The sequence below is a fragment of the Sinocyclocheilus anshuiensis genome, unplaced genomic scaffold (genome assembly GCF_001515605.1).
Source record: "Sinocyclocheilus anshuiensis isolate Anshui unplaced genomic scaffold, SAMN03320099.WGS_v1.1 scaffold5569, whole genome shotgun sequence".
NCBI classification, from domain to species: domain Eukaryota; kingdom Metazoa; phylum Chordata; class Actinopteri; order Cypriniformes; family Cyprinidae; genus Sinocyclocheilus; species Sinocyclocheilus anshuiensis.
The window spans coordinates 13,579-27,064 of NW_015536869.1; the positions used below are offsets into that span (position 1 = coordinate 13,579).

The 13,486-nt window shown below is 38.8% G+C and overlaps 3 protein-coding genes across 3 annotated transcripts in view; 2 read left to right on the plus strand and 1 right to left on the minus strand.

Annotated features, from left to right (window-relative positions):
- Positions 1–1,103: 1,103 nt before the first annotated feature.
- LOC107657063 (antigen peptide transporter 2-like) lies at positions 1,104–4,314 on the plus strand (the record flags this gene model as incomplete). Its single annotated transcript, XM_016445076.1, is given in 8 exon segments — positions 1,104–1,225; positions 1,327–1,457; positions 2,131–2,336; positions 2,499–2,696; positions 2,773–2,901; positions 3,610–3,798; positions 3,877–4,050; positions 4,186–4,314. Coding segments are annotated over 8 exon segments (1,278 nt in total), but the record flags the coding sequence as incomplete, so codon positions are not given.
- Positions 4,315–4,316: 2 nt separating this feature from the next.
- Positions 4,317–7,690, minus strand: LOC107657070 (Fanconi anemia core complex-associated protein 100-like; the record flags this gene model as incomplete). Its single annotated transcript, XM_016445085.1, is given in 8 exon segments — positions 4,317–4,346; positions 4,473–4,559; positions 4,643–4,759; positions 4,842–5,554; positions 5,557–5,711; positions 5,954–6,104; positions 6,202–6,420; positions 7,590–7,690. Coding segments are annotated over 8 exon segments (1,527 nt in total), but the record flags the coding sequence as incomplete, so codon positions are not given.
- A 3,165-nt stretch (positions 7,691–10,855) lies between these two features.
- Positions 10,856–13,486, plus strand: part of LOC107657083 (acyl-CoA synthetase family member 2, mitochondrial-like) — a 14,398-nt gene continuing 11,767 nt past the window's right edge. Inside the window, exons 1-2 of the mRNA XM_016445094.1 lie at positions 10,856–10,965; positions 12,197–12,392. Coding sequence (XP_016300580.1) covers positions 10,856–10,965; positions 12,197–12,392 — 306 coding nt within the window. The remainder of the gene's footprint in view (positions 10,966–12,196; positions 12,393–13,486) is intronic.

Below are 13,486 nucleotides of genomic sequence, written 5' to 3' on the forward strand. Positions count from 1 at the left end.
TTACTAAAGAATATTTTGTTATGTAGTGCCCCAGTGTTGATCTACCCTGTAATATGTTGGAATATAATCCTATCCTCCTAACCAAAATGTACCATGGTGTCCATTTTCCACCAGGTGTTTAACTCTATACACAGTAGACACAACTTTAAAAGCCATTTTAACCATTCAGGGTGTGACATTACTGACAAATCAAATTTGTCGTCTTAATGCGGTCAAACTGTGCGTGTCTACACGTACAACAGAAACGCGGGCAAATTGTGCGTGTTGACACGGTCGCATTTCACGCGTTCCGTTTAAAGACTTTTGGCCCCACCCGCTTTCCATATCGACCAGCCGACGTAGTGTACAACGTCATGATCCGTCATATGCACAACATACAGTAGCAATTTGAGATAAAAACGTTTTTTTTTTATGCACACTACCTCGTTTTAAGCAAACTATGCGGTTATTAAATGTGTTTTCTAAATCGATTCTCATTATTCGTATGCGTAGTGGAACTGAAAACCAGTTTTGACACCGCCCACAAGTGTGAAAGTGAAACCAAACGTGAACTTGCGATAAAATGCAACGAGAGAAGCTAATGGTCAGAAGACTTATATTGTGTATCTCTTTATATTGTTTAGCGCTTATCCTATATTTAAATGCACTAGAGACGATTGATGCCTCTGAAAACATTGTAAACCAGCCTAAGCTGGTTTGCTAGTCTTAGCTTGTAGCTTTAAATGGTTTTTCAGTTGGTCACACTAAGAGACCAGCTTTCCCGTCAGCTAAAACCCCTCTAAAACCAGCCAACAGACTAGTGTGACCAGGCTTTGAAACCATTCTAGACTGGTTTATCTGATTCATCATCTTTATCTTTTCAGTTTTAAGATGACCTCAGAGGCTCACCCCATCTTTAGAACTGCAGCAGTGCATTTCTGCCTGTTGTGCTGTGATGTTGTCATCTGGGCTTGTGTTTGGACGGCACTGCTGTGGCTGGATGGAGAGGGCAGTCTGGATCTATGGTGCCTGTGGGCTCTCAGGGCCATCAGCTGTGTTGTGCTTTATTCATTGAGCACGATTTTTGCTGACAGCAGCATTCAGCCTCTCCTGAAGCGCTGGGTAGCATAGTCGAGACATTCATCCCATAATGCATTGGCAAAGTTATTGACATATTGAGTGGAAAGTACCAGCACACCAATTTCTCATGGGCTATTGGACTCATGGCACTGTGCTCATTTGGAAGGTCAGTGTAACATCACTGCCATGCAAATATCTTAAAAACGAATGCCGCCTTGTACAAACTGGTTTTGTTTTTGGAATTAATTGTTCATTTGTGTCTTTAAGTTCTATGTTCGGTGGTATGCACGGCGGGATGTTCATGTGTAGCCTCAGCAGACTCAACAAAAGAATACGACACATGCTGTTCCAGAACCTCATGAAGCAGGAGATGAGCTTCTTTGAAGAAAACAAACCAGGTACCTGTCCCTTCACTTCAATTGAAGTTTAGTGCTAATTGTCTTCAAGTAAACATTTGCCAGAGAAATAAAAATTGTCTTTATCTATTTTCTAAATGAATGTTTTAGATGTCATTGTGAACAGTTCAGTCATGTTTAATATTTTTTTTAAATGTCAAAACTGGATCTTCTGGTGAAAACGACTGACTTCTCCATTAATTTTTTCAGCTTAAACCCCACCCCTGCAAGCTCACATTCATCTGCCTCCACTTTTGAGTGCAATGCTCAAAATCCAATCAAGTTGTTCAACAACAAAAAAAACGCTTCTCGAGTTCTTACCACAGTATAATTGAATAGGCTCTTTTGAGGACTTGATTCATCCGAGTGGAATCGACTCTTTATCCCCAGCTGCCTCAGAATCAACCAATTTTTTGTATGTTTTCAAATAGCAAGTGCCACAAGAGTCACTAAGTTTTTTACCATTCCAAAAAAGTAAAACACTTTAAAAATTCATACATAAACTTCTTCCTAAATGACTGAAGATCCTCAGAAGGTTAAAAACACGTCTTGCGAGACTGCATTCCGCTGCATATTTGAGTATGATTTTGAAAGTAGACAAAGCTACTAAATAGTGCATATGTGATAATATATTATTTAAAATCATGCCTCAGAAACAAAATTTTCTCTCTTACAGGTAGTCTCACATCACGTTTGATCTCTGACACTGATAAAATGGGACGCTCTGTGGCCATGAATGTGAATGTGTTACTGCGGAGTTTGGTGAAGACATGTGGCATGCTGTTCTTTATGCTGCGTCTATCCTGGCAGTTAACCCTCCTCACCTGCATTGAAATGCCACTTCTTGCTTTCATTCAGAATTCATACAACAACATCTCCCAGGTTAGTAAACCTTCTCATGTTGGTTTCCTTATTACTTTCACACAGCTTCATAAAGCTGTGCTTTGGCCTCTCCTGAAAACTCTTTTCAACAAATAAAAAAACAACAACAACACTTGGGGGTACAACCGTAATGAATTCATAGCGTCTCACCTTTCTTATCAGACAATAGCCAAAGAGCTTCAGGACTGTAATGCAGAGACTACAGAGCTGGCATCTTCTGTCATTGGGTCAATGAAGACTGTGCGCAGTTTTAAGGCAGAGCATCAGGAGCAGCAGCGATATGAACAGACTCTCAACCGGAAGCTCCAGATTCTGAGGCGTAAAGGCATATACAGTGCCATCCATCTCTTAATACGCAGGGTAAATCATATACAGTCCTGATTTGCATGCACCGGTCTCCAAAATAGAAATTGTGTTTTATTTCATTGCATTGTAGTTCATTACAGTAGGCTTGAAGGTAGCAATGCTGTTCCAAGGCCGAAATCTCATCTCCTCTGGACAGCTAAGCAGCGGCAGCCTCCTTGCATTTGTGTTCTATCAGAAGGACATGGTGACCAACATGAAAGTATGCCTGGCAGGTAGAATTTTACAGTAATATGAATCTTCATTTAGAGCAGGGGTGCCCAACCCTGCTCCTGGCGATCGACTGTCCTGCAAAGTTCAGCTCCAACCCTAATCAAACACACTGTGCTTTGGCCTCTCCTGAAAACTCTTTTCAACAAATAAAAAAACAACAACAACACTTGGGGGTACAACCGTAATGAATTCATAGCGTCTCACCTTTCTTATCAGACAATAGCCAAAGAGCTTCAGGACTGTAATGCAGAGACTACAGAGCTGGCATCTTCTGTCATTGGGTCAATGAAGACTGTGCGCGGTTTTAAGGCAGAGCATCAGGAGCAGCAGCGATATGAACAGACTCTCAACCGGAAGCTCCAGATTCTGAGGCGTAAAGGCATATACAGTGCCATCCATCTCTTAATACGCAGGGTAAATCATATACAGTCCTGATTTGCATGCACCGGTCTCCAAAATAGAAATTGTGTTTTATTTCATTGCATTGTAGTTCATTACAGTAGGCTTGAAGGTAGCAATGCTGTTCCAAGGCCGAAATCTCATCTCCTCTGGACAGCTAAGCAGCGGCAGCCTCTTTGCATTTGTGTTCTATCAGAAGGACATGGTGACCAACATGAAGGTATGACTGGCAACTAGAATTTTACAGTAATATGACTCATTTAGAGAGACTAAACTCTGTCCATCATTATATTCTCAGCATCTTGTATATATCTACGGAGACATGCTGAATACTGTGGGATCAGCAGTGAAGGTGTTCCAGCTGCTTGACAGGAAGCCACAGATGAGAGAGGCAGGTGATTTGGCCCCAGAGAAGGTTGAGGGAAGACTAACCTTTGAAAAGGTCACCTTTTCCTACCACTCCCGCCCTAATGAAAAAGCACTTAAGGTAGGCTTTGGTTAATAGTGCAAAAGCAGATCAGAGAACTAATGGAATTTGCATGGACTCATTGTTGAATTGTTGCAGTCTGTTACATTGGAATTGAGTCCAGGGAAGCTGACGGCATTGGTAGGACCCACTGGTGGTGGGAAGACCTCTTGTGTCTGCTTGCTGCAGAGGTTCTATGAGCCACAGGAGGGTGAGGTGTTACTGGACGAAGAACCTCTGCACCACTACCAACACCAGTACTTGCATAAAAAGGCAAGGAATGATACACCAGCATTTATAACCATTTAACTTGAGGAGAGATGTGCAAACAACCAATTCTGTTGGATGGTTTGGTGAAACGAGTAGTAGTTTGTAAATTGATACATAATTCTCTTTCATTTGGCTTAGGTGGCAATGGTATCCCAGGATCCTGTGCTTTTCTCTGGCTCTGTGAGATATAATATTGAATACGGTTTAAAGGACTGCACACTTGAAAGAGTCAAAGAAGCTGCTCGGAAAGCCAACGCTCATAATTGATTCTGAGCATCCTGAAGGTCTTTATAAAGAGACTGATAATAGAAAAAAAATTATATTGTTGTATGTAATTTAAGCAAAACTGTCTGATACATGTGAATCAATACTAATCACAGTGTAAAAGTGTAATAAACAGATAAATTGAAGGAAATCAGATCTACCTCAACATGCTGTACGGCTTCAAACAAGCTCTGTGCCTTTAGCTGTTTTGTATGAACACATTTCACAGCCGAGTCTCTGAGCAAGACCTGTTGAAAATGTCATGATCTGTAAATTAGATTCAACTGCAAGTCCATGTTTGAAAAATGGAAATACTTTATTATAAAAGTACCTGAAGGCGCCTTAGAATGGCATGATGCAGTCCACACACCGCTGCCACAGATGAACTTTCCACCCGAATCTCCAAGACTTCAAGAGGTCCATCAGAACAGAAATCTCCCAGTGTTACCTTGAGGAAAGACATGGGTAACTCATTCTAAATTACAGACTTTATGATCATAAATAAATATTAAGTAGTGTAAAGTCAGCACCTCTTTGACCAGAAGCTTGACAGAACATCCATCTGGGCTGTAGGCACAAACCACTGGACTTTGTATCGACATTTGTCCTCTCTCCTCAGGTGATACCACCCAGTTTAGCACAGACATGCATCTTTCTGCACTGCTGGTTGCTGAGAGGTGCAGTTTGGTATTTAGGAGCTGTGATGATACCCTGACCATCACTGTGATGGGTCCTGACTTGGTAGTAGTATCAGAATCTCTGGTTAACGCTCCTCTGGAACGCAGGAAGGCTTGGATGCCATCCGTGACAGTGTTGTGTCTGATATTACAATTAGAAAATGTTCCATCTAGCCTTAAAGCATCAAGCCAGTCAACTGTTAAAGTACTCAAAGGTGCACAGATGGAGCCCATCTCTGTTAGGAGCTGGGAAACACCAGGAGAAGATGCTTCAGGACTAAACAGAGCAGATAGGGAGAAGGCGAGAGAACAGTAGACTTTCACTGGCAGAGACAGCCCGCCAGTGCTTTCAAGGGGAATGGTTACATCCAGTTTCTGACCAGAATCCAGTTTCATGAAAGGGAATGAGTATGTCCTAGCTGAGCCTTCCATATTTGGACCCTTGGATAATGGATGGACCTGAATGCACAAAGTCCAGCCATGTTCCAATGTACATCCACTTGAATTTTCAAGCACACATGTGAGAGTCAAAGAGTCTCTTTGGAGCAACGAGCTCCATCTAGCTAACCATAACAGCTGATTGGATGCTTGGTGCCCATATTACACACCTTTTCATTCCCATGGTTGTCCAACAGGAGGCTCAGGCTGCAAACATTTATGACTTGATTAAGATGTTTGAGAGACTCATTTTTCTCCTGAAGCTTGTGTTTCAAGGATTCTGCCCTGCAGAAGAAAAAAAAGTGTCAATGACGTGAAAATATTTTTCTGGCCGTTTTAAATGTAAAAAAACAAAACAAAATAAATTCATAAAAACAATTAATAAAAACAATGATTTTTTTTCAAGAACAACTATGATTATAAGATAAACTAAATTTGAAATAAATCAAAATAAACACAAAAGGTGACATTTAGCTTTTGCCGCCGGAAAACCAGTAGTCTTTTCAATGATGAAGCATGAAACAGACCTCTCCCAGATGTTTGCGATGGAAGCCAGAAGGTCTTTCACTCTCTGGCCTGCCAGAGATGAGGGCAACCTGGGAACATTTTCAGATCCTTGAGGAAGGTTCACGCGAAGCAGTCTTCCGCTCAAAGATACTGCCAAAAGCTGCACAGATCCTTAAAATTTGAAAACAAACACTTTGTGTTAGTGACTTAAAATACTGCAAAAGCCCGGTAAACAGCATAGAGATTTATCATAATTAATGTACTGTACCTGTGGGGTTAGTATATGGCCCAGCAAGTGCTATAGCCCTGCATACACCAAGACTGTCAGAGGTCAGAGCTTGCAGTTGGGACTCAGTTCCTGTTGCTTCTGATGAAGATGTTGTGGTGAGCTGAAGAGCGTGTAGGTCATTGAGAGAGCTGTAGTACAGCCGCTTATCATCAACACAGGCACACAGCACTGGTCCTCGTACACTATGCTCATTGAAGCCTATAAAAAGTGAATTTACAGATTACCAAAACTAATCTAAGTTATTAAAAAATATATTCAGAATGAGTATGAGTACAGTAATTTTGATATTTTAAGGGATATACAGTCAAAAATGTCAGGATGATACATCAGTCCTGATATCAAAATGAAGGGGGAAAAAAAAGCTTCATTAAAAAATAAAATTATTCTAAACAGAAAATCACAAGTAGTCTGGCATAATGTTTTACTATTATTTCTTATATAAATATTTTAATAAAAACTGCTTCACTGCTTAGCAATTTTTGGTCTGCCAAATCAAGGCAACATTAGGTCAGGTTGTAAAATGTCATGTGGTTTAACTCTCCAAAACTGTATTCATATTTATTAATAATACATGTAATGGATTTAAAAAATACCTTGAAAATGTATATTTTAAAACTTGTTTGAAAGTAATTATTAATGTACACGCATATGTATTCAAAACAAGGAAAAACTTCATTACTTTTTTTTGATGATCACACCACATGACATCTTTTCAGTCATTAAACTGAAACTTTTCCTGAAAATGGTAGAAAGGTTTTACAAACCATATGAGACCAGTGTGAAAACGAAACGAGTACATCTCCAATAAATTGGCTCATGTTTACTAAATTTTGAAAATAATCTTTATTGTGGACATTCTTGTATATCATTGACTCTCAAATCATCTTAAAGACGTTTATCAGAAGTTTGTAAACAGCAGATGCTTTCCAGATGAAGAGATCTTTAACAGACGTCTTGCAGACGTACCTGTACTATCTGGGATTTATGGTCAAATTTCCAATGGGAAGAAAGAAATGTCCTTATAGCAACTCAGCTAGGAGACTTCATATTATGACTGTATTTAGTTTATTTAGTAAAACAAAACGTGAATTCAACAAGTAATATTAATCATTGAATTTGATTGCTAATTACTAAGCACCGCCCCTTGGTTACAGTTGCTAACAAGTTCAGAATTTTCATTCTTAAAAGCATTCGATTGGACAAAAAATTGTGTAGTTCAACATAAATCATCAGTATTGTTGGTCTGTTTTCCAATAAATACGTACGTTTATTTGCTGTAATTAAATTACACACGTACATACATATTTAATAGCAAGTGATCATTTATCGCGGAAACAGTAATCTGTATATAATCTATATATTACTACCTGAGCTGTGGTGGTAAAGGGGTGCAGTAAAGCCCACCGTTCGCACAAAGTGCATAAAGTCGATGTTTATCGTCACTTAATGCTAAATTTATCACTGAGGCTTCAAACAACATCACGGTCTGAAAAACAACACGTATTAAGTGAGAATGGAGACAGAAAAGTAGTATAGTTGAACACAGAAGTGAGAACAAACGTCCACTTGCCGTGACTCTCCTCTCCTGGATATTGAATATGAGCTAGGGATGGGCGTATCGATCCTAAGTATCGATATATCGATACTGACGCGAGTATCGAAAGTATCGATACTCAAACTAAAAATATCGATACTAAGGTGTGTTTTATTTACCAGTGATTTTGTTTATTTAAAATAATAATAATAATGCGTACAAATGCATTGAATTGGACGAATAACCTTTGTTAGCGAGTAATTGTGTAGGATAGAACTGAAATATCGGTATCGTATCGAAAACAAAATAAGTGGTATGGCCCATCCCTAATATGAGCACATCTCGGTCTCCGCGGGTCAAGAAAAGATTCACGCCGTCCTGAATAACGCGCACTGAGTGTGACTGACAGTCACTGAACTCTGATAAATACTCCACACTGCACCGCACCGCGTCCATTATCAGATTCCGCCTGTTTTACATTCTCCTCTGAGTGAAATTCAACTTAAAAGACGTTTTCTGTTAGGATAATAATAGTCATGCGATTTAACTAACAGTGTTGCATTACTGCCATCTGCTGTCTCACTTTAACTTACTATATCATAATTAAATTCGTCCTTCCAGTCCAGTCCTCCTTAGAAAATAAAACAAATATCTCCGTCCTTGGTCATTATTTCCACATGTTACTATATTTTCAACATTATACTCTACTATACCTATTTCCCGTAGCTGATTCTTGAACAGTGATGTTTGATTCTTCTTCTTCTGTTTTATGGTGGGTTGCACCAGCGTTAAGGTGCATTATCGCCACCTTCAGTGTTGGAGTTTTCAAATAATCAGTTGTAGGAATCAAAACTAGCGAACGAGTCTGGGTGCTTTCACACCTGTAGATCGATTGCTTTGTTCCGAAACAGGGATTAAAATTATTACAATGTTGCTTTTTATTCTTGGTGCGGTTCGCTTTCACATGGCAAAGTTTCTAAAGGACCAAATTTGTTAATACAAGTCACGCGCATGTAAACTGTTGTCTCATTGGTCAAAGTTCCACGGTTTATTTTCGGTGATTCACCGCAGTAAACATGGTTTGCGGTTTGATATTCAGATTTCTTTTGGCTATAAATACGCAGCGCGCTGTCATAGACATGCAAATAATACCGAATATCATTCTCCATGATTTGAGAATTCAGGTGACGCTGTCCTTCGGGCTGAAATCGCGTTTTTTTTCGTAGCGACTCTTAATTTTATAATGCCTATAGCTCCAAAAGTTGGACACTTAGAGGAATGAAACCGGTGTCATCTTCACCAGCTTGATCTGTGATTTTTTTGACAGCAAAGCTCTTGTCCGTAAACCCCTTCGTAAGTCCGCTAGTAAGGAATGTGAAAGAAAGGCGTTCTTCATGTTTAACGTCTATTACCAATAAACACGCAGACACATATACAATTGTACACTTTGTTTGACAAAGTTTTGGTTGTTGTACCTTTCCTTGAGTACTTGGCTTCAATATTCTGATTTGCAAAAGTTTCACAGTATAGCTTTTGTCAGTTAACCCTTTCTTGATCCCTTAACTTAACTGTTCTGATCTGAAAGATTTCGCAGTGCAATGTTGGTCAGTTAACTCTTCCCTGATTCATTTACATCACTATTTTGATTTGTGAAAACTGTGCAGTTATGGTCAGATAACGGTTCAGTCAGTAACATCACCATTGTGATCTGTGAAAACTTTCACAGTTCAGTACGGGTCAGTTTTTACAGATCAGAATAGTGATGTTAGTGACTCAGGGAAGGGTCAGCTGACCTGTACTGAACTGTGATTTTTTTACAGATCAGAATAGTGATGTTACTGACTCAGGGAAGGGTCAGCTGACCCGTACTGAACTGTGAAAGTTTTCACAGATCAGAATAGTGATGTTAGTGACTCAGGGAAGGGTCAGCTGACCCGTACTGAACTGTGAAAGTTTTCACAGATCAGAATAGTGATGTTAGTGACTCAGGGAAGGGTCAGCTGACCCGTACTGAACTGTGAAAGTTTTCACAGATCAGAATAGTGATGTTAGTGACTCAGGGAAGGGTCAGCTGACCCGTACTGAACTGTGAAAGTTTTCACAGATCAGAATAGCGATGTTATTGACCCAGGGAAGTTTTCACAAATCGAGCTCGACCTAAAACAATGTTTTTGTATTCCAGCAGTCTGCGTGTTTATTGGTAATAGACGTTAAACATGAAGAACGCCTTTCTTTCACATTCCTTACTAGCAGACTTACCTTTAGTCCTGGTGTCCTCTACAGAAGACATGTATGAAAATTATGCCCTGTTTCATAACAAAAAGTCATATTCCGATTTGCAACCCCATAACCTTTTTCTGAGATTTTTTTTTTTACGACAAACAATTTGAAAATTAGTCAGATTTAAGTGATAATTACAAAATATTATCATATTTCCCCAAGAGTGCTAAATTTGATAATTCTGTCAGTATCAGTCATTTTTAAGGACCAATGAGAAGGTGTGCTTAGGATCAAACCTCCAAACATTTGATATCCCTAAAAAGTCCTGAATGTGTTCTGTATGGGACATCCAGACATGTAGTGGCATGTAGGGTCTCAGAGAAATTCCCTAAATAATGTCCTTACAGAGGACAAAAGTTTATGCCTGGGTCCCATAAGGTAACTTTTTATACTTTTAAACCCATTTATAACAGAAAAAAAATAAAATAAATGCAATCGGACAGAAAATGTAGGCGTCTCGTCATTGACCCGGGTATGTTGCTATGCATGTAAACGTATGTTTTTTGCGTCCTCTAAAGTTCATATCCGGCTGCTTGTCTTGCAACTTGGGGTGTTGTTGGTTCAACGATTAACTTTGGGATCGCGGTGGCACGATCTTTGTGTTGCTTAGAAGTCGAGCATTCATGATTTACCATCGCAATTAATTAATAATTCAGGGTTGATTATTTTAATGTTGTGTGCTTTTATTTCACATATGAGCGCGCCAGATCATGTCTGGGTAACGTTACATGGTTTTGTTTGCAATAGCACAGAGTTTCTTAATCAAATATTCTAAACTAAAAGATTCTTCGCAGTTGACTTTTATTGTAAAGGTGAAAGATGTCTTCTAAGATTCTTGTGACTAATCTACGAACGACTGCAAACTTCTGCAAAACACTGAATTTTCTGCAGAGACCCTGGACTCCTTTCATTGCTTCTCAACAGAGTTGGTAAGAAATCGTTAAAAAGACATACATGCATCTTTTATGATTTATTTGGCGGAAGTTGTCAAACATTTTTAGATTTGTTTTTGAATTGTGTCTCCATATTCTTGGAAACTCGAAAACAACTCCGTCTTCTGATGAATTGTATATCAGTTGCTGTTGTAGTTATGTAATGTTTTCATTAACCCTTTAACTGACACTACAAAGAAATTGGTATGGGAGATATTATTCGTCAAAATACGTTCTCTAGTAAGTGCAATGAAAGATTCTGCTGCTCTTTCCTACCCCTTAAAACCTACCCCTCACACAAAACTTTCTGCATTTTTAGATTTTCAAAAAAACTAATTCTGTATGATTTATTAGCTGTTTTCCTCATGGGGACAAAAAAAAATGTCCCTACAAGATCAACATTTACTGGTATTACTATACTTGTGGGGACCAGGTACACACACACAAAATGGTTAGCTAATTTAAAGGGGTCATATGATGTTGCTAAAAACAACATTATTTGGTGTATTTGGTGTAATGAAATGTGTTTATGCGGTTTAAGGTTCAAAACAATGATGCATCAAAAGTAAAGGAAAGTAAAGACATTTATATTGTTACAAAAATATTTATATTTCACATAATTGCAGTTCTTTTGAACTTTCTATTCATCAAAGAATCCTGGAAAAATGTAGGCCTATCATGGTTTCCACGAAAATATTAAGCAGCATGACTGTTTTCAACACTGTTTCCTGAGCACCAAATCAGAATGGTTTCTGTAAGATAATGTGAAATTGTGAGCATAATATACTTCTTTCCATGCGGTTTTGAGTTTATTTTATATGTAGCAGCAGAAGAAATTAACTTTATCTGTGTGCTAATTTCAACTGTGCTGCTGTGTTACCTTCAAATCACAAATCAACTGCCATGTTGAGCATCAAAAAATACCATCTTCTTTGGTCTCTAAAGTGAGAAATAGTGCAGCTGATATCCCTTACTTCACCTTTTCCTATCATAAACATCAGTGTTGTCAGGATGTTTTTTAATCTTCTGCTCTCCCTTCAGTGTGAACTTCACAAGACCCAAACAAAAAGACTACTTCCTTTATGAAACTGATGGTTGTTGCAGTTCACAGAACTCACTTCAATACTTACATACAAGGATGAAAAAAAATGTATTTGTTTCTATTCAAACGTGTCTCTGCATCTCTTATACACTCAAACTCTTCTTTTTGCTCCTCTTTTTTTTTCAGTGACGTTCATGTGGATAACCCACCCAGCATCCCAACCCTGACTACCAGTTATGTTCACGGCATATCCTCCCATTCGCTGCTCTCTAGTACTGTGGACCAGTGTCTTCACCGCTCAGTGGAGCGCCACCCTGACCGTGAAGCTTTGGTTTTTATGCAGAATGGAATGCGCAAGACTTTTGCTCAGTTCTACCAAGACGTGAGTGGTTTTGCATCTGTTTTTTCTACAGAGGCCTGATTAGAGAAGTAAATCCTGTAAGACTAGAGATACTTACCACAGTGCTTCCCTTTTATACCCCTCGTGGGTGAAAGGAAAACCACATGCCAAAAATGTGTGGAATGAGAGATCTTGGCCAAATCCTAAAATAATTACAAAACAAATCCTCACATTCCTAAGCAGCACTTTATTAATCACACCTAAATAAGCTTTAACCGTAGATTCCATGTGAAATGCAGTACTAGCAGAAACATAGTGTTAAAATAGCAATACATACCCATTTTTCTCTATTTGTTTGTGTAGAGGGTGTTCTGTTATGTGCATGAAGCAGAATGAAAACCAATGGATCAATCTCTGACATGATACCATGAAATGGTCAAACGTCATTTGTGGCCATTCATGACATATCTTAAAGGGGTCATATGATGTGATTTCAATTTTTCCTTTCTCTTTGGAGTGTTACAAGCTCTTGGTGCATAAAGAAGATCTGTAAAGTTGCAAACACTAAAGTCTCAAAACCTTTATAAAAGTTAAGAGTTAACCTTTTGCTCAGTTCTACCAAGACGTGAGTGGTTTTGCATCTGTTTTTTCTACAGAGGCCTGATTAGAGAAGTAAATCCTGTAAGACTAGAGATACTTACCACAGTGCTTCCCTTTTATACCCCTCGTGGGTGAAAGGAAAACCACATGCCAAAAATGTGTGGAATGAGAGATCTTGGCCAAATCCTAAAATAATTACAAAACAAATCCTCACATTCCTAAGCAGCACTTTATTAATCAGACCTAAATAAGCTTTAACCGTAGATTCCATGTGAAATGCAGTACTGGCAGAAACATAGTGTTAAAATAGCAATACATACCCATTTTCTCTATTTGTTTGTGTAGAGGGTGTTCTGTTATGTGCATGAAGCAGAATGAAAACCAATGGATCAATCTCTGACATGATACCATGAAATGGTCAAACGTCATTTGTGGCCATTCATGACATATCTTAAAGGGGTCATATGATGTGATTTCAATTTTTCCTTTCTCTTTGGAGTGTTACAAGCTCTTGGTGCATAAAGAAGATCTGTAAA